The sequence below is a fragment of the Zea mays genome, chromosome 1, assembly GCF_902167145.1.
Source record: "Zea mays cultivar B73 chromosome 1, Zm-B73-REFERENCE-NAM-5.0, whole genome shotgun sequence".
In the NCBI taxonomy this organism is placed as follows: domain Eukaryota; kingdom Viridiplantae; phylum Streptophyta; class Magnoliopsida; order Poales; family Poaceae; genus Zea; species Zea mays.
The window spans coordinates 131,678,738-131,700,593 of NC_050096.1; the positions used below are offsets into that span (position 1 = coordinate 131,678,738).

Here is a 21,856-nt window from a genome sequence, read left to right on the forward strand (position 1 = left end):
CCACGGGGTGACATAGAGGCTATGTGCACAAGGAATCGAAGAATGGAGCAGAGATTTACCCGGTCTATGTTCACCCGCGATCGGGCGAAGTCCGGCGACGTGGACTGGCTTCTCCGGCGAAGCAAAGTCCGATTCCTTGCTCGGGGAGCTTCACCGAGGCGTGCATAGTCTCTTCCAAGGGTCGGGCGTGGCTGGGAAGGGCTCTGTTGGCCGGTCTACGGTGGCAGGGGCTCGGGTGGCTGCGGGCACGCCGTGCGCAGGGCAAACGCCGGTGGTTTCGGGCTCCGGTGAGGTCGAGCGTGCGCAGAGGAGTACGGTCGACGCCTGAGGGTGATTTATAGGCGCGGGCGCAAGCAGGAGACGCGGGCGCGGCTTGGCGTGGCGCGGGGCGCACGGGGTCGGGCGCGGGCGTGCTCTGGCGTGCGCAGAGCGCGTCGAACACGTGGAGGTGTTCTTCTGCCCATGTTCAAAAGCTTGCTGAGATCGCATACGTGCGAATCTTGGCAAAAATCCGGCGCAGACCTCTTCCTGGCACCTATGGCTATGTCTTGTATGTGAGTTCCAAGGGAAGATAAGCCCTAGGTCAGAAGATGTTGGGAACTTGTTCTCAAATGCTATGAGTTAAGAACAAGGCAACATAAAAAATGTTAATCGGTTAAGCCCTTCGTCCTTCGAAGCATTATTCCCCTTAGGATATAATGGTTTTCGGACGAAGGTTATGAAGGGTATACCTTCATAAATTCACTATATAGTGACGAAGGATGAATTATAAGGAATATAAAGGATAACATAGACAATTATATATTATTATCATGTATAAACAGAAATGACATCAAATCACAAATGTACCTTCAACTTGAAGGAGATGAGAGTAAAAGCGTGACGCAAAAGCGAATGCCAAATCAGTGTGAACAGTACGGGGGTACTGTTCACCTATTTATAGGCACAGGACACAGCCTATGTAAAATTACATTTATGCCCTTTACATTTGATAATAATTCTATAGTAATCTATCGAGGTCTGAATAGCCTTTTCATCTTTAAGTCGGTTTCATTTTTCGCTGCCACGCCGAAGCTTTCCTGCTCACACCTTCGGCGCTGTATCAACCTTCGTATTATTCTGGTCTGCTGTGACGCCGACTTGAGTCCGAAGATACCTGTTCACACATTATACTCCAGAAATACTGTTAAATCCTGTTTTTGAGGACCTTTGGAAGCCGAAGGCCCCCAACAGCCCCGAACAGAAGATATGCGGACGCCAAATCTGGCTTGTCTCCCTGCCCAATGCGCGACAAAAGTGATGCCAAGACATGTCAAATGTCAAGGGCTCGGTCTCAACTTTTTACAGGGGGTGCCTTAGGTGGTATGCCACATTTTTGGTATACAACTTAGGTGGTTTTGGTGCCATCAACAAGGTGAACACGGTGGATCTTTAGATTAGGTGTAGAATTTGACTTAGAGAGAATTAGAGAGCTCTAGCTCTCTTTCTACTTAAGGAATGGATTTGGGGTTTCTTAAGGGGTCTTTTTGCAATGTTTCCTCTCTATATTTGTTGATTAATAGGTTACTTAACTTTGGCCAAGGGTTAGTCCATGATTTGCACATTTGCTTAATCTCCCCCCCTTCACCCAAGGTTTTAGGAGATAGGGCTTCAAGAGGGGTCTAGGGTTTACTCCCCTCTTGCCCAAGGTGATAATTGTACAAAAGCTTGGGTAATGCTTTTAGGTCATTAACTTTCTTGGTTAATACATGGTCTCCAAGGTTCTTATGCTCTTCTCCTTAAGTTTCTTCCACATGTGATCACAGTCATTAGTGCATAGATGTGCCATAGCCATGGTAAAACTTGGCGTGTTACAGCCCTCCCCCCTTAAAGGAATCTCGTCCCGAGATTTTAGGTAGAGTCCTCAGGAGGGGTGCCGAGAAGGTGTGTTGGTGTGTTGTTCCTTCTTTTATTCAAGTTTCTCTAGTTAACTGCTCTTCGAATGTCATTCTCTTTGCGACTTCAGAAGGAAGTCCTTTTTAAGTCAATTCTAAAGCTTACACTACCCTTAACATCTAAGTTTTTCTTATATTTAGGTTCAAAGGGCAGGTGGGGGTGGGGTTTTGGGTTACATACCGACTCTTTTGGGCAGAAAGTCGGGGAAGCGAGAGCGTAGAAAATCCTCAGTCTCCCATGTAGCTTCTTCTACTGAATGGTGACTCCACTGAACCTTATACATTCTGATCGACCTTGCCCGCGTTGATCTCTCTTTTTGATCCAATACCTTGACGGGGTACTCTTGATAGGACAAGTCTGGTTCTATCTCAATTTCTGGTTCAGGTAGCACTTCAGCGGGTAAGCGGACACATTTCCGCAGCTGAGATACATGGAACACATCATGAATAGCTGACATGTGGGATGGCAACTTCAATTGATATGCTACAGGTCCACAAGTCTCATTGATCTCGTAGGGTCCAATGTAGCGAGGAGCTAACTTGCCCTTGATTCCAAATCTCTGGACACCTTTGGTGGGTGACACCTTAAGATAAACATGCTCTCCCACTTCAAACTGCAGAGGTTTCCGCCTCTTGTCATGATAGCTCTTTTGCCTGGCCTGAGCAGCTTCTAAGTTCTTCTTAATGACTTTGACCTTTTCCTCTGCTTCAAGTACCAAGTCTGGTCCAAATATTTCTCTCTCTCTCTCCAGCTTGAGACCAATTTAGCAGGGTCCTACACCTTCTCCCATATAAGGCTTCAAAAGGTGCCATCTTCAAACTGGACTGGTAGCTGTTATTATAGGAGAATTATGCCAATGAAAGACACTTGTCCCAATCCTTTCCATAGTGTAACACACATGCCCTCAACATGTCTTCCAAAATATGATTTAACCTTTCTGTCTAGCCATCTGTTTGAGGATGGTATGCTGAGCTTCGTATTACATGGGTCCCAAGTGATTCCTACAATTGCTCCCAAAATCGTGCCACGAAGAGTGCTCCTCTGTCTGATACTATAGTCCTTGGTATTCCATGCAAACGAACTATCTGGTCAATGTAGATTTCTGCATACTTCTCCGTCCTGTGGGTGGTGTGCACTGGCAAGAAGTGAGCTGACTTGGTCAATCTATCCACAATGACCCAAATGGAATCATGGTGCCGGGAGGTATTGGGCAATCCCACGATAAAGTCCATGCAAATGTCCTCCCATTTCTAGGATGGTATGGTGAGGGGTTGCAAAGGGCCTGCTACCTTCAAATGACTGGCCTTGACTCTCTGGCAGGTGTCACATTCGGATATATACTTGGCAATTTCTCTCTTCATTCTGGTCCACCAGTACAAGGATCTGAGATCATGATACATCTTGTTACTGCCGGGGTGCATGGAGAATTTTGAGAGGTGAGCCTCATCCAATATCTTCTTTCTGAGGTCAGGGTTCTTGGGAACAACCAGTCGATCTCCAAACCATAGAATTCCTTTGCTATCCTGACGGAAGCATTTGTATTTTTCTGCTTTCTGCTTGATCATTTCCTTGATAACCTGAACACCCTTGTCTTCAATTTGTGCCCTCACTATTTGCTCTTGTAATGTGGGCTCCACCGAGATATAACTTAAGGCACCTGAAGAAACAACTTCTAGGTTCAGCTTGCACAACTCATCACACAGGGTGGTAACTCTTGCATCCTTGCTCATACAATTGCACTGGGCCTTCCTGCTCAAGGCATCTGCCACAACATTGGCTTTGCTAGGATGGTAATGCTCCTCTAAATCATAGTCCTTGATTAGCTATAACCATCTTCTCTGCCTCATATTAAGATCTGCCTGAGTGAAAATGTATTTGAGACTCTTATGATCGGTGTAAATGTTATAGTGAGCTCCCATCAAGTAATGTCTCCATATCTTGAGAGCATGAACCACAGCTGCTAACTCCAAATCATGGGTAGGGTAGTTCTGCTCATGGGGTCTAAGTGCTCGGGAGGCATAAGCAATTACTCTGTTATCTTGCATTAAGACACATCCCAACCCAGTACCGGAAGCATCGCAATACACTTCAAAGGGCTTGGTGTTGTCAGGTTGAGCGAGCACTAGGGCTATTGTCAAATGCTGCCTCAGTGTATCAAAGGCATCTTCACACTTCTGGCTCCAATTATACTTGACTCCCTTCTTCAACAGTTCAGTCATTGGCTTGGCAATTCTGGAGAAATCCGGAATAAATCATCGATAATACCCTGCCAATCCTAGAAAACTCTGAATCTGCCGCACTGTGGTAGGAGGTTTCCAAACCATTACTTCTTGTACCTTCTCAGGATCAACTGATATCCCATCCTGAGAAATTGTGTGACCCAAGAATTTAATTTCTCTTAGCCAGAAATCACATTTAGACAATTTGGCATACAACTGATGGCCACGCAGTCTCTGGAGTACGGTATGCAAATGTTTAGTGTGCTCGTCTTCATTCTTGGAATAAACCAGAATATCATCAATGAAAACGACCACGGATTTGTCCAGCTCTGGCATGAATACTGAGTTCATGAGGTACATAAAATAAGCCGGGGCATTGGTCAGCCCAAAAGACATCACCAAAAACTCATAAAGTCCATATCTGGTAGAAAAGGCCGTCTTCGGAATATCACTGGCACGGATCTTGATCTGATGGTAGCCCGAGCGAAGGTCTATCTTGGAGAACACTTTGGCTCCCACCAACTGATCAAACAAAACATCAATGCGGGGCAGTGGGTATTTGTTCTTGATGGTCACCGCATTGAGAGGGCGGTAATCAACACACATTCTTAAACTCTCATCCTTCTTCTTCACAAATAAGGCCGGACATCCCCACGGTGAAGTACTTGGGCAAATGAACCCCTTGTTCAACAACTCTTGCAGTTGCTTTTTCAGTTCTGCCAATTCCGCGGGAGGCATCCTATAGGGTCTCTTGGAGATAGGAGCGGTTCCGGGTTGCAATTCAATTGCGAACTCAATATCTCTATCAGGTGGCATCCCGGGTAATTCATCCGGAAAAACATCTGGGTAGTCACAGACTGTGGCAGAACCACCCGAATTATTCCAGCTTAAGTGCCTAAGTCACGCCTCAGGGGCCGTAACACACTTAAATCGGAATAACCCGTCAGTCCTTCAGATCTAGTCTGATAGAGCCACTTAACCAGGATCAAATTCCACAATCTCACTCGAAGGTGAGTCACAGAATAAATACAATAAAACAGGAAACCTCAAATTAAGTGCGGAGTTATTACATAAATCGGAGTTTTTGCGTAGCAAATAAAGTTCACAAAATAAAGTGCAGCGGATAATCGATGTCGTCGGTAATGAGGGAATGGGCAAGGCCTAGCCCACTACTCCTCATGCTCCTCTCCTGCCGGAGCAACATCCCACTCGACCGTCCAACCCGGTGGCAGGGTGGTAGGCCAAGTCACACCATCAACCATTTCCTGAATGGTACCTGCAAAAATGGTGCCACAAGCAAGGCTGAGTATACTAATACTCAACTAGACTTAAACGGTGTGAGGAGTCTACTCCTCTACCTCTAGACTATGCAGCTGTTTGGCTGAGGGGTTTGGTTTGCCAAAAGCACTAGCTGTTTCTAAAATCAATTTTTAGCTTTTCAAATTCTACCATCATTAACTTAGCTAGATTTGCTCCTTCGAAGCATACATGGTAACAAGCATTTAGTTCAATCAACAAGTTATCTCATGTAACCACATTTCACTTCTTACTCGATGCAGTACAAGAAAATCTAGCAGTCTCATTAGCTGCGAGAAGCAGACGATTCGAATTGAGTTTTAACCTTGCAAGGTAAACCTAAACACACGGCATGTCAGGGTACTCCGACCCCACACATGACAACCGTCCCCATCGATTCCCCGTTCGCGTCCAGGCCTCACCGCCTTGGCATACAATGCTCCACTGACCCCGGCTGCCGCCGTGCAGTGACCGCACTTGTACCCACCATAGCTAGCATGGGAGATCCAGTCTCAGGTCGCATGAGGGATAAAGTCCGTGCCCAGCTTCACTCAGGTACTAGGTTTACCGGTTACCATTTTTCCCGGCATGTGCTTAGTACGTTCAAAAGCTTGACTCAGGTATCCACACATTAATCCTTAATTCATTTTTCCCGTCTCATGGACAAGGCATCCTCCCTGGATCCAAGTCCATAGACTAACATATATCCCATTATCAAGATAAATACAATCAATTCCTGACCTCGCGCGAGTGCTAGAAAAATCACCTGACTTCTACCGAGATCCTGATTAGCAAGCAGCTACTCGACCTAGCGTACTAGTATTCATCTCAAAAGGAATCCTAAGTTCATGCAACTACAGGTTTCAAGCAACTCCTACACTTAAGTGCACATTGCAATCCTACAAGCATTAAGTATAGTAAAATAGCATAATTAACAGGTTATGCATAAAACCGGGGCTTGCCTTCAATTGCTGGGGCTGCGGGGAGATCCTCAATAGCAGCCTCTGAAGCCTGCTCCTGGTCCTCCTCTTGGACAGATCCTTGCTCGGGGATGAGCATGTACTCTCCGTCGGCAAGATTACAATCTAATGAATGCAATGCGTAAGATATAGGCATGATATGACATGTGCTTTTAGAAATCACAACTTAAAGGTGCATGATCTTTCTTGAGTTAAACAAGGTTAACTTTACTTATGTAAGGCCCTTGGGTGGTATACTTGGTAAATTGGTTTAAACTTAGCTAAGGTAAGTAGATTAAATTTTTTGGGGTTCCACTGAATTCCTTTTTAAGTTTTAGTGAGAATTGATAAGTACTCAAGTTAGATTTATTGAGGTGGGGTTTATTTCTTCTTTCCTTTTCTATTATTCTCTTTATTGTTTTGGAGTAGGTTTGAACTACAAGTTGCTTTTATAAAATTCTAAAAATTCTGCAAAAATTACAGTGGCTTGTTACTGGTGTGTGTTTCTCTGTCTCAAAATTTGGGGATCAGAAAGTGAATAGTTTTCTCTGGACAAAATTATTAAATTCTAGGGCAGAAGGGGTGCTTTGAACTACAACTACTCTTTAACAGTGGGCAATTCTCCAAAACTTATTTTTGCTGGCTTTTAGGTGTTATAACATGACTTGATACAAATTTCTAATCATTAATACCTTTTAATTATTTTTCTATAGTTTTCTCATGTTTCTAGCCAAAGGGGTGCTTTCTACTACCACTATATTTGAAAAGCATCAAACAACAGGGTGCTTATTTTTCTTAGTTATTGTTTTGTGCAAGAGCAATCATTCTGAAGTTTGGCCTCTTTTTGCTTAAGGGAAGGGGTGGTATGCATTATTTGAATTAGGTGGCCTTTCTCTTAAATCATTAGCAATTGGTATGAGTTTGCTTCTTTTTCATGGATTGGCATTTTTCTCTAGTAGTTTATCTCATCATGGACTTAGCTAATTTTTGGTTGCCCATTATCACATCAATAGGGGTTGTTCATGATTTATTTGGAAAATGCCTTATTATCACTTTGTATTTATTTTCCTTACTTAAAAAGTTGGGCTGTGGTGTTCTTTATTTTTGTAGTGGGGCTCTGGTGGTTGTAAGTTCACTGGATTTTTATTACTCATTTTGGTTATAGCTTTGTAACTCTAATAATTGATTTTCAGTCCAATTAAGGCTAAATAAAACATTTTAATTTAAAACTGGTCTGAACTAATAGTCTCTGTATTTTTCCTAGGTTATCTGTTACTTAAGCAAACTAGGAAAAATAATTTTAATTATTGTTCATTAATTTCTAATGCCTTTCTGATTTTTCCTAAGTTTTGGGCAAAATAGTTTTGGGCAAAATAGCTTTAAAAACTAGGTTTGGTAAGTTTCTGTTTTTAATTTTAAACTCTAAAATCTAGAACAGAATCATAGGGTTTATCATTTTTAAATGATGGTTCATAATATTCAGGAGCTAGCAAAATTGGTTTGACAACTTTTTATGAAAAATTCATCAAGTTATGGGTTTTCTAAGTTCTCTGGTCATTTTAAAAAGAATAACAGAATTGGTTTAATGGAAATCCACTTTGCACTGGGGTCTCTGGCGGGTTTTTAAGTTTTCTTCGCGGATCAGTCCTTAAGCTACTATTCACATGAGTCACTGACGTTACAGAAAACCCCTCGGGTTCTACAAATCCTAACCCGAGGTCCTTCTTCTACCTCAAACAGTAACCGCGGCGGAAGAAAGGGCGGAGGGGCTTACCGGCGGCGAGATTGCTCCGGTGAAGTGGTCGAGGATGAAGGGGAGGTCTCGGGGATCACAACGGTGTGCGGGTCGCCGTCGGAGATGGTCGGAGTCGGTCGGTCCACGCGCGCAGGCGGGGATGCTCGTCGGCGGCGAGGAGTCCGGCCTGGTCACGGCGAGATAGTTCAATTGGATGGGTCAGGGAGGTTCACGGGATGCCAGAGAAGATATGAGCACAAGGAATTGGGCGGAGACTCACTGGATAGCTCGGTCCACGCGCGGCGGCGGAAGACCGAAGTCCGGTGAGGTCGATCTCGGGCCTCCGGTGAAGTCCGGCCGGGTTCGAGGGCTTGGCAAGCTTCACGGGCTACTGGCGGAGCTAGCCGAAGCACTGGCTCGACTTGAGGGTGGCTGGAGTGGGCTAGCCACAGTGGCCGAAGCTCTGGCGGCAATGGCGAGCGGAATTGAGCTCGCCGGAGCTAAGGAAAGGGGGCTGGCCGGTGAGGGTGAGTCCGGGGCGAAGTGAGGTGCGCCCGGGGAGGCTTTATAGGCGCGGGCGGGCACGGCCGAGGGCGTGGGCGCGCGGCGGACTTGACCGGACGCTAGGGTGAGCGCGCGCGCGGGTTGGGCGAGCTCTGGCGTGCCGACCAGGGTCGAACACGTGTGCCCGTGCGTTCTGCCCAAGTTCTGGCGCGTGTGGTCGCTCATCCGAGCCTGCTCTCGCCTTGGTCAGTGCACAAAACCTCTTCTCCTCCCTACAAGCTACCATTCTTGTGTGGGGGTCATAGGATTTTGCCTACTGGTTGCAGAGATACGGAGCCAGGAAATCCGGTCTGTCTCCCTGCCCAAACCCGAGGCAAATCCAAGGTTTTGTCGTGTCTAGGGCTCGCGTCCCAATGCCATCTTCTGGCACACGACAGAGGGGTTAGTTAGACACAATTTTGTCAATGGGACCATTAGGATTCGAGTTAGGGATCAAGGTGAACATCCCTGATCTTTGGCTCAAGGTCTGAATTTCAGAATTCTGAAATTCAGAATTCCCATTAAGTCCCCACATGAGAAGCTTGGTTTGGGGTTTTATTTGAGTTATTTTGGCTAAGCTTTCTCAACATTTCTTGTTGCTCATTATATATACTTCAATTTTTATAATTGGCTCAAGTCATAACTTTAAACTTTTCATCCCCTTTTTCTTATTTTCTTGAATTTTGCTCATGGGGCTCACTTAGGGTTTTTAATTTGGGTTGCACATTCTACCCTTTTCAAGGACTCAATTGTTTTGATCATGATACTTTTAAGTATATACTTGGTGAATTCTTTATTACTTAAGTTATTTTGATGCTCATGCTTACTTTGGTTCACATAAAATAATGGTTCTTGGTTTGGCATTTGAGATAAACCCTAGGTGACACTGGGGTGTCACAGCCTTCCCCCCTTAAAGGAATCTTGTCCCGAGATTCGGGCCAGAGTCCTCCCAGGGTGAAGCGAAGGGTGAGACTTATAGGAATCGGGTGATTATTGTTATTATTAGGGTAAAACTGCTCTTCAAATGTCATTCTCTTTGCAACTTCAGAAGGAAGTACTTTTAAGTTTTACTTCATAGTTACTTCATTCTGAATTAAGATCATATTTTTGGAAATTAGGTTCGAAGGGCAGGAGGAGGGGTTGGGGGTGATTACGTACCAGCTTCCTTAGATAGGCAATCGGGGAAGTTGGATCTCAGGAATTCCTTAGTTTCCCAAGTAGCTTCCTCCTCTGAGTGATTACTCCACTGGACCTTGTACATCCTGATCGATTTAGCCCGAGTTGATCTTTCTTTGCAATCCAGAATCTTGGAGGGGTACTCTTGGTATGATAGATCTGGCTCTATCTCCAATTCTGGCTCTGCTATGATCTCGGTCGGCAATCGAACACACTTCTTCAGCTGAGATACATGGAATACACTGTGAATGGCAGACATCTTTGAAGGTAACTTCAGCTTGTATGCCACGGGTCCACAGGCTTCTATGATCTCATAAGGTCCAATGTAACGAGGGGCTAGCTTGCCTTTTATCCCAAACCTCTGCACTCCTTTGGTGGGTGATACCTTGAGGTATACAAAACTTCCCACCTCGAATTGGAGATGTTTCCTTCTTCTATCATGATAACGCTTCTGCCTGGCCTGAGCAACTTCTAGATTCTTCCTGATTAGCTTGACCTTCCTTTCGGCTTCAGTCACTAAATCAGGTCCAAAAACTTCTCTTTCACCAGGTTGAGACCAATTGAGTGGTGTTCTGCACCTTCTTCCATATAGAGCTTCAAAAGGTGCCATCTTTAGGCTGGATTGATAACTATTGTTATAAGCAAACTCTGCCAAGGAGAGGTGCTTATCCCAGTTCTTGCCACAATCGATCGCACAAGCTCTCAGCATATCCTCCAGAATTTGGTTTACCCTTTCCGTCTGACCATCAGTCTGTGGGTGGTAAGCTGAACTCCTGATTAGCTTGGTTCCCAAAGACTCTTGCAATTGTTCCCAAAATCTGGCAACAAATTGGGCTCCTCGGTCAGAAACAATGGTCCGAGGTAATCCGTGCAAACACACGATCCGGTCGATATACAATTCTGCATATTTCTGAGCCTTATCAGTGGTGTGCAAAGGAAGAAAATGTGCCACTTTCGTCAATCGGTCCACAATAACCCAAATCGAATCATGATGACGAGAGGTGTTGGGCAGACCCACAATGAAATCCATGCTGATGTCGTCCCACTTCCACGAAGGTATGGACAGGGGTTGCAAAGCTCCAGCTGACTTCAAGTGGCTTGCCTTTATCCTCTAACAGGTGTCACATTCTGATACATACTGGGCTATCTCCCTCTTCATTCTGGTCCACCAGTACAAAGGCTTCAGATCATGGTACATCTTGGTGCTTCCCGGATGCATAGAGAATTTGGAGAGATGAGCCTCATCCAAAATTTTCCTCTTGAGATCCTGGTCTTTAGGAATTACCAATCTGCTTTTGAACCATAACACACCCTTTTCATCCTGGCGGAAACAATTATACTTCTCAACCTTCTGATGGAGATTCTTCTTGATAATCTGCACTCCCTTGTCACTGAGCTGGGCCATGATAATCTGGTCTTGCAAAGCTGGCTCAACAGAAATGTGAGACAAAGAACCAGAAGGAATCACTTCAATTTGCATCTTGCTCAACTCATCACACAAGGTGTTAATGCGAGAATCCATCAGAATACAGTTGCATTGCAACTTCCGACTCAAGGCATCTGCTACCACCTTAGCTTTTCCTGGGTGATAATGTACCTCCAGGTCATAATCCTTGATCAGCTCTAGCCATCTCCTCTGCCTCATGTTGAGATCAGCATGAGTAAAAATGTACTTAAGGCTCTTATGATCAGTGAAGATGTTGCAGTGGGTTCCCATTAGATAGTGCCTCCACATCTTCAATGCGTGAACCACTGCTGCTAACTCGAGGTCATGAGTGGGATAATTTTGCTCATGAGGCCTGAGTGCTCTTGAGGCATAAGCAATGACTCGGTTGTCTTGCATCAAGACACAACCTAGCCCGGTGCCTGAGGCATCGCAATATACATCAAAAGGCTTGCTGCTGTCGGGTTGCGCCAATACTGGTGTTGTGGTCAGATGCTGCCTTAATGCATGGAAGGCATCTTCGCACTTTTGACTCCACACAAACTTGACTTCTTTCTTTAGCAACTCAGTAATAGGCTTCGCAATTCGAGAGAAGTCCGGAATAAATCTTCGGTAATAACCAGCTAATCCCAGAAAACTCTGAATCTAGCGAACAGTTGTTGGTGGCCTCCAGTTCATCACCTCTTGCACTTTATCAGGATCAACAGCTATTCCAGCCTGAGAGATAGTGTGACCCAAGAATTTGATTTCCTTTAGCCAAAAATCACACTTGGATAACTTGGCATAAAGGTGGTGCTCTCGCAGACGTTGAAGTACTACATGCAAATGCCCGACATGTTCTTCTTTGTTCTTTGGGTACACCAGAATGTCATCGATGAAAACCACCACGAACTTGTCCAATTCCGGCATAAAAACAAAATTCATCAGATACATGAAATATGCTGGTGCATTTGTCAGCCCGAATGACATCACCAAGAATTCATATAGCCCATATCTGGTTGAGAATGTCGTCTTCGAAATATCACTTGCTCGTATTTTGATCTGATGGTAGCCAGAGCGAAGGTCTATCTTCGAAAACACCTTGGCCCTGACCAACTGGTCAAAGAGAACATCAATACGAGGCAAAGGATACTTGTTCTTGATAGTTACCGCATTAAGAGGGCGGTAATCTATACATAGCCTCAAGCTTTCATCCTTCTTCTTCACAAACAGTGCTGGACATCCCCAAGGCGAAGTGCTTGGGCGAATAAAACCCTTATCCAGCAATTCTTGCAATTGCTTCTTCAACTCTGCCAACTCATCGGGTGGCATTTGGTAGGGCCTCTTGGAAATTGGGGCCGTTCCCGGTTGCAACTCGATGGCGAATTCAATATCCCGGTCTGGTGGCATTCCTGGCAATTCATCAGGGAAGACATCTGCATACTCACAGACCACTGGGATCTTCTTCAGGGGTAACTTCGTCATAGAGAAAGCACATGACTGAGTAGAACCTTGACTGGGCAGAATTAAAGTGAAATTCCCGCAGAAAGGAGAATTAACTTCCACGGTACGGCTGGCTACATCCATCACAACTTGGTGCAAGGTCATCCAATTTGCCCCTAGAATAATGTCCACATTTTCCAATCCCAACACAAGAAGAGTGGTTTTGACAATGTGGCTTCCCAGTTGAATAGGCACACTTTGGTTTAATTGATTAGTTGCAATTTTACCCCCAAGTGTGACTATCATGAATGACCCTTTTGAGTGAGAGAATGGCAGTTTGCATTTAGCACTGAACTTTTGGCTAATGAAACTATGAGATGCACCAGAATCAAACAGAATTAAAGCAGGTTGATTATAAACTGAAAAAGTACCGGTCATGATAGGAGCTCCTTCTGGTACTTCCTCGAGAGTAGTAAAGTTGAGCTTCCCTTGCCTGACTTGCACCTTCTGCTTTCTTCCCTTGTCTTGATTTGGTGTTGGCATCTGCCTCTGCTGGTTCCTGGGACAATTCTTGGCATAGTGGCCCACATTGCCACAAGTGAAACACTTGTTCCCATTGCCCTGGTGGAACTGCTGCTGCTGCGGAGGCTGATTGTTCCTTGGGGCGGGAGCTGGATAGCGGTTGGGTGCCGGCTGCTGCTGCTGCTGAGGTGGCCTGATCTCCCATCTGCCTGCCTGCTGCTGAAAACCCTTGCTCTGATTGTGAGAAACAATTCGGAACCTCTGAGCCTGAGCGGATGGTGCTGCCATTGGTGCCTTTCTCTTCTTCTCTGCCTGGTGAGCAGCAATGCAATCCTCCTGAGAGATGGCCATGTTGACCAACTCATTGAAGCTATCAGCCCGGACAGTGTTGAGTCGTTCCCGCAGCTTGGTATTGAGACCCCTGCGGAAGCGATCCCTCTTCTTTTCATCAGAATCAGCATGATACCCTGCATACTGGCATAAGTCGTTGAAGGCTTGCGCATACTGCAGTACCGTGCGGGTTCCTTGATTAAGGGCCAGAAATTCATTCAACTTCTGATCAAGAATGCCAGCTGGGATGTGGTGTCCTCTGAAGGCAGTCTTGAATTCCTCCCAAGATACCTCACGATCAGCGGGGAGCATAGCACGAAAGTGATCCCACCAAGTCCGAGCAGGGCCGCGAAGCTGCTGTGCGGCGAAGCGAGCCTTGGCCTCATCAGGGCAATCTCCCGTGAGGAGGGGAAACTTGGACTCGACGACGCGAAGCCATACGTCGGCGTCCAACGGATCCTCTGCCTTGGTGAACAAGGGCGGCTGCGTGCTCAGAAACTCCTGGTAAGTTGCCATAGCCGGAGGTCGCTGATGCTGGCCTCCACCATGCTGTTGGGGGTGGGGCTGACGCTGCAAGAGCTGTCGCAGAATCTCATTCTGCTGGGCCATCAGCTCCTGCACTGTGGGAGCTGGAGGAGGTGGCGGGGGAACCTGCTCGTTCTGCCCGCGACGCTGCCTAGCTGCCATCTGAAAACAGAGATTGTCGCCATTGTTATCCCAACTCACAATTTCGAATGACAAGATATCATCTCATATGGAAGAAAAAATGCCATAATCATAATATTAGGTCCGAAATGAAGATAACATGGTGACAAAAGATCCCACAGATTTCAAAAGTTTATAGGGTTACATCAATCAGAGGAAAGTACCCGTAAGCCTAGTCAAAAATGTGATATTACTAAGCTCGCATGGGTTTCTATCCGCCTAAAAGTGTCGAAGTGACTGCTTAACCCTGAGCGGTGGAAGCGACACTGGATACGGGTGAAGGAGGCATCGCGGAGGTAGTCCCATTGGCACCAGAGGCTGGTCCTAGCTCCTCGGGAGCCTCTTCTCCCTCGCTTCCTGCTTCATTGGCCTCCATCTCGAGGTGGTGCATGTCCAAGTGGTCATTTGCTTCTTCGAGTTCCCTCTGCACATCGTGAAGCTGGTTCTCCAAGACATCGATAGTGTTGTCTCGGATCTCCACCTGCTGCTCCAAGGTGGTGATGCACTGGTTCAGCCTTTCCACCTGTAGATCCTTCTCCACCAACTCTGTGGATAGGTCGACCACAAAATCTTCCCGACTGTCGAGAGTGAGCTTGGCAGTCTGAGCGGTGTTAGCAAGAAGCGCCATAGCATCGCTCTAAAGGGCCTGAAGGCGGTACAGCGCACTCATGCACTGAATAGTGACCCTCCCAACCAAGTCAGGATACATCGCCCACACATCCTTCACATGGCTCACGCGGTTACACCACATGGGATCATCCTTCTTCTCAGCAGGGAAGAGTCCCAAAGGGTGCATCACCATCTCTAGGGGATGGTAGCCACAGAAAGTCGTAAGAGTCTTCATGGCTGCTGCCTTAACGTTGTCGTCCGTCCTGAGTCCAATCGTCTCAGAGTCAAGAGAACGCCAACCCGGCTGAAGGGGATGAGCCTCCAAGGTCAGCCAGACCCGACAACGAGGTACCCGATGCTCCTCATACAACTGCACCGTGTACAAAGGGGGCGTAGGGTAACCGGCGGAGTTAAGCACTTCCCACAAGATGGAAGGAAAGCCATCGCGAGAAAGGAAGTCAGAACTGAAACGAGAGTCTCCTCCACTGGCGGGGGTGGGTGAATTCATCTGCGGAAGGGAATCAAAGATAAAGATTATGGTGGAAGGAAAAAGAAAAAGAGAGCCCGGATGGTTTTAAGGAAAGTGGGTTAGCTCAAATTTTAATTCCTCTTTGTGTTTTATAATGCATGCATGCTGGAAGAAACGTTGCCTCTCAAAAGAAAATAGGGTGCTTTTTAGGGCATCCTTAAAAGATAAGTACTGGCCCACGGGGCCTACTTAGTTAGCCACCTATTTCTCCCTCTATGCCTAAGGCCTTTCGTCCTAGGTCTAGCGGTCTAGTCCTGACGATCTGTAGTAGTTTCTAGGCAAGTTTTAGATTTTGAAAATTGGTATTCATGGTTTATTGTCCTTCTCTGTGGTGGAATTTGCTCCAATACCAGCTGTGGCAGAACCACCCGAATTATTCCAGCTTAAGTGCCTAAGTCACGCCTCAGGGGCCGTAACACACTTAAATCGGAATAACCCGTCAGTCCTTCAGATCTAGTCTGATAGAGCCACTTAACCAGGATCAAATTCCACAATCTCACTCGAAGGTGAGTCACAGAAGAAATACAATAAAACAGGAAACCTCAAATTAAGTGCGGAGTTATTACATAAATCGGTGTTTTTGCGTAGCAAATAAAGTTCACAAAATAAAGTGCAGCGGATAATCGATGTCGTCGGTAATGAGGAAATGGGCAAGGCCTAGCCCACTACTCCTTATGCTCCTCTCCTGCCGGAGCAACATACCACTCGACCATCCAACCCGGTGGTATAGTAATACTCAGCTAGACTTAACCGGTGTGAGGAGTCTACTCCTCTACCTCTAGACTATGCAGCTGTTTGGCTGAGGGGTTTGGTTTGCCAAAAGCACTAGCTGTTTTTAAAATCAATTTTTAGCTTTTCAAATTCTACCATCATTAACTTAGCTAGATTTTCTCCTTCTAAGCATACATGGTAACAAGCATTTAGTTCAATCAACAAGTTATCTCATGTAACCACATTTCACTTCTTACTCGATGCAGTACAAGGAAATCAACCAGTCTCATTAGCTGCGAGAAGCAGACGATTTGAATCGAGTTTTAACCTTGCAAGGTAAACCTAAACACATGGCATGTCAGGGTACTCCGACCCCACACATGACAACCGTCCCCATCGATTCCCCGTTCGCGTCCAGTCCTCACCACCTTGGCATACAATGCTCCACTGACCCCGGCTGCCGCCGTGCAATGACCGCACTTGTACCCACCATAGCTAGCATGGGAGACCCAGTCTCAGGTCGCATGAGGGATAAAGTCCCCGCCCGGCTTCACTCAGGTACTAGGTTTACCGGTTACCATTTTTCCCGGCATGTGCTTAGTACGTTCAAAAGCTTGACTCAGGTATCCACACATTAATCCTTAATTCATTTTTCCCGTCTCATGGACAAGGCATCCTCCCTGGATCCAAGTCCATAGACTAACATATATCCCATTATCAAGATGAATACAATCAATTCCTAACCTCGCGCGAGTGCTAGAAAAATCACCCGACTTCTACCGAGATCCTGATTAGCACGCAACTACTCGACCTAGCATACTAGTATTCATCTCAAAAGGAATCCTAAGTTCATGCAACTAGAGGTTTCAAGCAACTCCTACACTTAAGTGCACATTGCAATCCTACAAGCATTAAGTGTAGTAAAATAGCATAATTAACAGGTTATGCATAAAACCGGGGCTTGCCTTCAATTGCTGGGGCTGCGGGGAGATCCTCAATAGCAGCCTCTGAAGCCTGCTCCTGGTCCTCCTCTTGGACAGATCCTTGCTCGGGGATGAGCACGTACTCTCCGTCGGCAAGATTACAATCTAATGAATGCAATGTGTAAGATATAGGCATGATATGACATGTGCTTTTAGAAATCACAACTTAAAGGTGCATGATCTTTCTTGAGTTAAACAAGGTTAACTTTACTTATGTAAGACCCTTGGGTGGTATACTTGGTAAATTGGTTTAAACTTAGCTAAGGTAAGTAGATTAAATTTTTTGGGGTTCCACTGAATTCCTTTTTAAGTTTTATTGAGAATTGATAAGTACTTAAGTTAGATTTATTGAGGTGGGGTTTATTTCTTCTTTCCTTTTCTTTTATTCTCTTTATTGTTTTGGAGTAGGTTTGAACTACAAGTTGCTTTTATAAAATTTTAAAAATTGTGCAAAAATTACAGTGGCTTGTTACTGGTGTGTGTTTCTCTGTCTCAAAATTTGGGGATCAGAAAGTGAATAGTTTTCTCTGGACAAAATTATGAAATTCTAGGGCAGAAGGGGTGCTTTGAACTACAACTACTCTTTAACAGTGGGCAATTCTCCAAAACTTATTTTTGCTGGCTTTTAGGTGTTATAACATGACTTGATACAAATTTCTAATCATTAATACCTTTTAATTATTTTTCTATGGTTTTCTCAAGTTTCTAGCCAAAGGGGTCCTTTCTACTACCACTATATTTGAAAAGCATCAAACAATAGGGTGCTTATTTTTCTTAGTTATTGTTTTGTGCAAGAGCAATCATTCTGAAGTTTGGCCTCTTTTTGCTTAAGGAAAGGGGTGGTATTGGCCTTTCTCTTAAATCATTAGCAATTGGTATGAGTTTGCTTCTTTTTCATGGGTTGGCATTTTTATCTGGTAGTTTATCTCATCATGGACTTAGCTAATTTTTGGTTGCCCATTATCACATTAATAGGGTTTGTTCATGATTTATTTGGAAAATGCCTTATTATCACTTTGTATTTATTTTCCTTACTTAAAAAGTTGGGTTGTGGTGTTCTTTATTTTTGTAGTGGGGCTCTGGTGGTTGTAAGTTCACTGGATTTTTATTACTCATTTTGGTTATAGCTTTGTAACTCTAATAATTGATTTTCAGTCCAATTAAGGCTAAATAAAACATTTTAATTTAAAACTGGTCTGAACTAATAGTCTCTGTATTATTCCTAGGTTCTCTGTTACTTAAGCAAACTAGGAAAAATAATTTTAATTATTGTTCATTAATTTCTAATGCCTTTCTAATTTTTCCTAAGTTTTGGGCAAAATAGCTTTAATTGAATATCTACATCATATTTTCCAATGCTGGGGTTCTTACTATTTTTAAACAGTGTCTAAATGAGGTTTGAATACCTACAAATTTTCTTAGGTTCAGTACAGAAGGAAAACTAATTTTCCTTAATTAAACTAGGTTTGGTAAGTTTCTGTTTTTAATTTTAAACTCTAAAATCTAGAACAGAATCATAGGGTTTATCATTTTTAAATGATGGTTCATAATATTCAGGAGCTACCAAAATTGGTTTGACAACTTTTTATGAAAAATTCATCAAGTTATGGGTTTTCTAAGTTCTCTGGTCATTTTAAAAAGAATAACAGAATTGGTTTAATGGAAATCCACTTTGCACTGGGGTCCCTAGCGGGTTTTTAAGTTTTCTTCGCGGATCAGTCCTTAAGCTACTATTCACATGAGTCACTGACGTTACAGAAAACCCCTCGGGTTCTACAAATCCTAACCCGAGGTCCTTCTTCTACCTCAAACAGTAACCACGGCGGAAGAAAGGGCGGAGGGGCTTACCGGCGGCGAGATTGCTCCGGTGAAGTGGTCGAGGATGAAGGGGAGGTCTAGGGGATCACAGCGGTGTGCGGGTCACCGTCGGAGATGGCCGGAGTCGGTCGGTCCACGCGCGCAGGCGGGGATGCTCGTCGGCGGCGAGGAGTCCGGCCTGGTCACGGCGAGATAGTTCAATTGGATGGGTCAGGGAGGTTCACGGGATGCCAGAGAAGATATGAGCGCAAGGAATTGGGCGGAGACTCACTGGATAGCTCGGTCCACGCGCGGCGGCGGAAGACCGAAGTCCGGTGAGGTCGATCTCGGGCCTTCGGTGAAGTCCGGCCGGGTCCGAGGGCTTGGCAAGCTTCACGGGCTACTGGCGGAGCTAGCCGAAGCACTGGCTCGACTTGAGGGTGGCTGGAGTGGGCTGGCCACGGTGGCCGAAGCTCTGGCGGCAATGGCGGGCGGAATTGAGCTCGCCAAAGCTAAGGATAGGGGGCTGGCCGGTGAGGGTGAGTGCGGGGCGAAGTGAGGTGCGCCCGGGGAGGCTTTATAGGCGCGGGCGGGCACGGCCGAGGGCGTGGGCGCGCGGCGGACTTGACCGGACGCCGGGGTCAGCGCGCGCGCGGGTTGGGCGAGCTCTGGCGTGCCGACCAGGGTCGAACACGTGTGCCCGTGCGTTCTGCCCAAGTTCTGGCGCGTGTGGTCGCTCATCCGAGCCTGCTCTCGCCTTGGTCAGTGCACAAAACCTCTTCTCCTCCCTACAAGCTACCATTCTTGTGTGTGGGTCATAGGATTTTGCCAACTGGTTGCAGAGATATGGAGCCAGGAAATCCGGTCTGTCTCCCTGCCCAAACCCGAGGCAAATCCAAGGTTTTGTCGTGTCTAGGGCTCGCGTCCCAATGCCATCTTCTGGCACACGACAGAGGGGTTAGTTAGACACAATTTTGTCAATGGGACCATTAGGATTCCAGTTAGGGATCAAGGTGAACATCCCTGATCTTTGGCTCAAGGTCTGAATTTCAGAATTCTAAAATTCAGAATTCCCATTAAGTCCCCACAAGAGAAGCTTGGTTTGGGGTTTTATTTGAGTTATTTTGGCTAAGCTTTCTCAACATTTCTTGTTGCTCATTATATATACTTCAATTTTTATAATTGGCTCAAGTCATAACTTTAAACTTTTCATCCCCTTTTTCTTATTTTCTTGAATTTTGCTCATGGGGCTCACTTAGGGTTTTTAATTTGGGTTGCACATTCTACCCTTTTCAAGGACTCAATTGTTTTGATCATGATACTTTTAAGTATATACTTGGTGAATTCTTTATTACTTAAGTTATTTTGATGCTCATGCTTACTTTGGTTCACATAAAATAATGGTTCTTGGTTTGGCATTTGAGATAAACCCTAGGTGACACTGGGGTGTCACACAGACTACTGTGATTATTTCAACTGACGATTCTAACAGAGTGAATTCACAAGAACGGGTACAACCCTGATCAGGCAAATATAAAGTAGTTTCGCCATAAGTAGGGGAGTGAATCTCAATGTCCCTTGCTGCAATATCCAATACTGCCTGATGCCTGGATAACCAATCAGTTCCCAATATGATGTCCGTGCTATCCAATCCTAAGATGAGAAGGGTGGTTCTAATCACAAGACTACCCAATTTTATAGGCACCTGCCTGTTGATTTGACAGGTGGCAACCCTACCTCCTGGGGTTGAAATTGTAATACCCCCATCGGTGTGGTGAAAAGGTAATTGGCACTTGGCACTAAATTTGGCACTGATAAAACTATGGGATGCACCAGAATCAAAAAGAATAATAGCAGGATAATTCAAAACTGAAAAGATACCAGTCATGATGGGTGCTCCCTCTGGAATATCAGCCATGGTAGTGAAGTTCAGCCTGCCTTGCCTCACTTGCACCTTCTGCCTCTTGCCTTGGTTCTGGTTAACATTATGTCCCTGCCTCTGCTGGTTTCTGGGGCAATTCTTGGCATAATGTCCGGTGTTGCCACAAGTGAAACACCTGTTGTCATTGGCCTGTCGATATTGTTGTTGCTGTTGATTGTTCCTCTGAGCTGGAAACTAGGTGCGGTTGGGTGCCTGCTGCTGCTGCTGTGGTTGGATCACCCAACGTCCTTGCTGCTGCTGAGGTCCCCTGTTCTGAGTGTCAGACACAATCCTGAAGCGCTGTGGCTGAGCTGAAGGTCCTGCCACAGGGGTCTTCCTTTTCTTCTCTGCCTGATGAGCTGTGCTACAGTCCTCCTGGGAGATGGCCATGTTGACTAACTCATTATAGCTGTTGGCCCTGACTGTGTTGAGACGGTCACAGAGCTTAGTGCTGAGCCCCCTCCTGAACCTGTCCCTCTTCTTCTCGTCCATGTCTACATGATACCCGGCATACTGGCACAGGTCATTAAAGGCCTGAGCATACTGTAACACTGTCCGGTTCCCTTGAGTGAGTGCCAGGAACTCGTTGAGCTTTCGGTCCATAATGCCTGCTGGTATATGTTCCCCCTGAAAGCTGCCTTGAACTCTCTTCATTCCACCTCTCGGTCCTCTGGCTGCATAGCAAGAAAATGGTCCCACCATGTCCGCGCGGGTCCGCGAAGCTATTGGGTGGCGAACCTGACCTTAGTGAGCTCTGAGCAAACTCCATGGAGTAGCGGGAATTTGGATTCCACTACTCTCAACCATACATCCGCATCAAGGGGGTCCTCTGCCCTGGTGAACAATGGTGGCTGGGTACTGAGGAACTCCTGATAGGTGGCTGCCGCGGGGTGACGCTGATGATCACCACCACCATAGTGCTGAGGTGGTGGCTGACGCTGAGCTAGCTGTCTCAAAATCTCATTTTGCTGAGCCATCAGCTCCTGCAGAGTAGGAGGCGGTGGCGGTGGTGGAGGAATG

The 21,856-nt window shown here is 45.8% G+C and overlaps 1 protein-coding gene across 1 annotated transcript in view; it reads right to left on the minus strand.

Annotated features, from left to right (window-relative positions):
• Nucleotides 1-21,856, minus strand: part of LOC109941392 (polyadenylate-binding protein-interacting protein 11) — a 197,453-nt gene that overhangs the window by 162,882 nt on the left and 12,715 nt on the right. Inside the window, exon 11 of the mRNA XM_020542254.1 lies at nt 21,696-21,732. Coding sequence (XP_020397843.1) covers nt 21,696-21,732 — 37 coding nt within the window. The remainder of the gene's footprint in view (nt 1-21,695; nt 21,733-21,856) is intronic.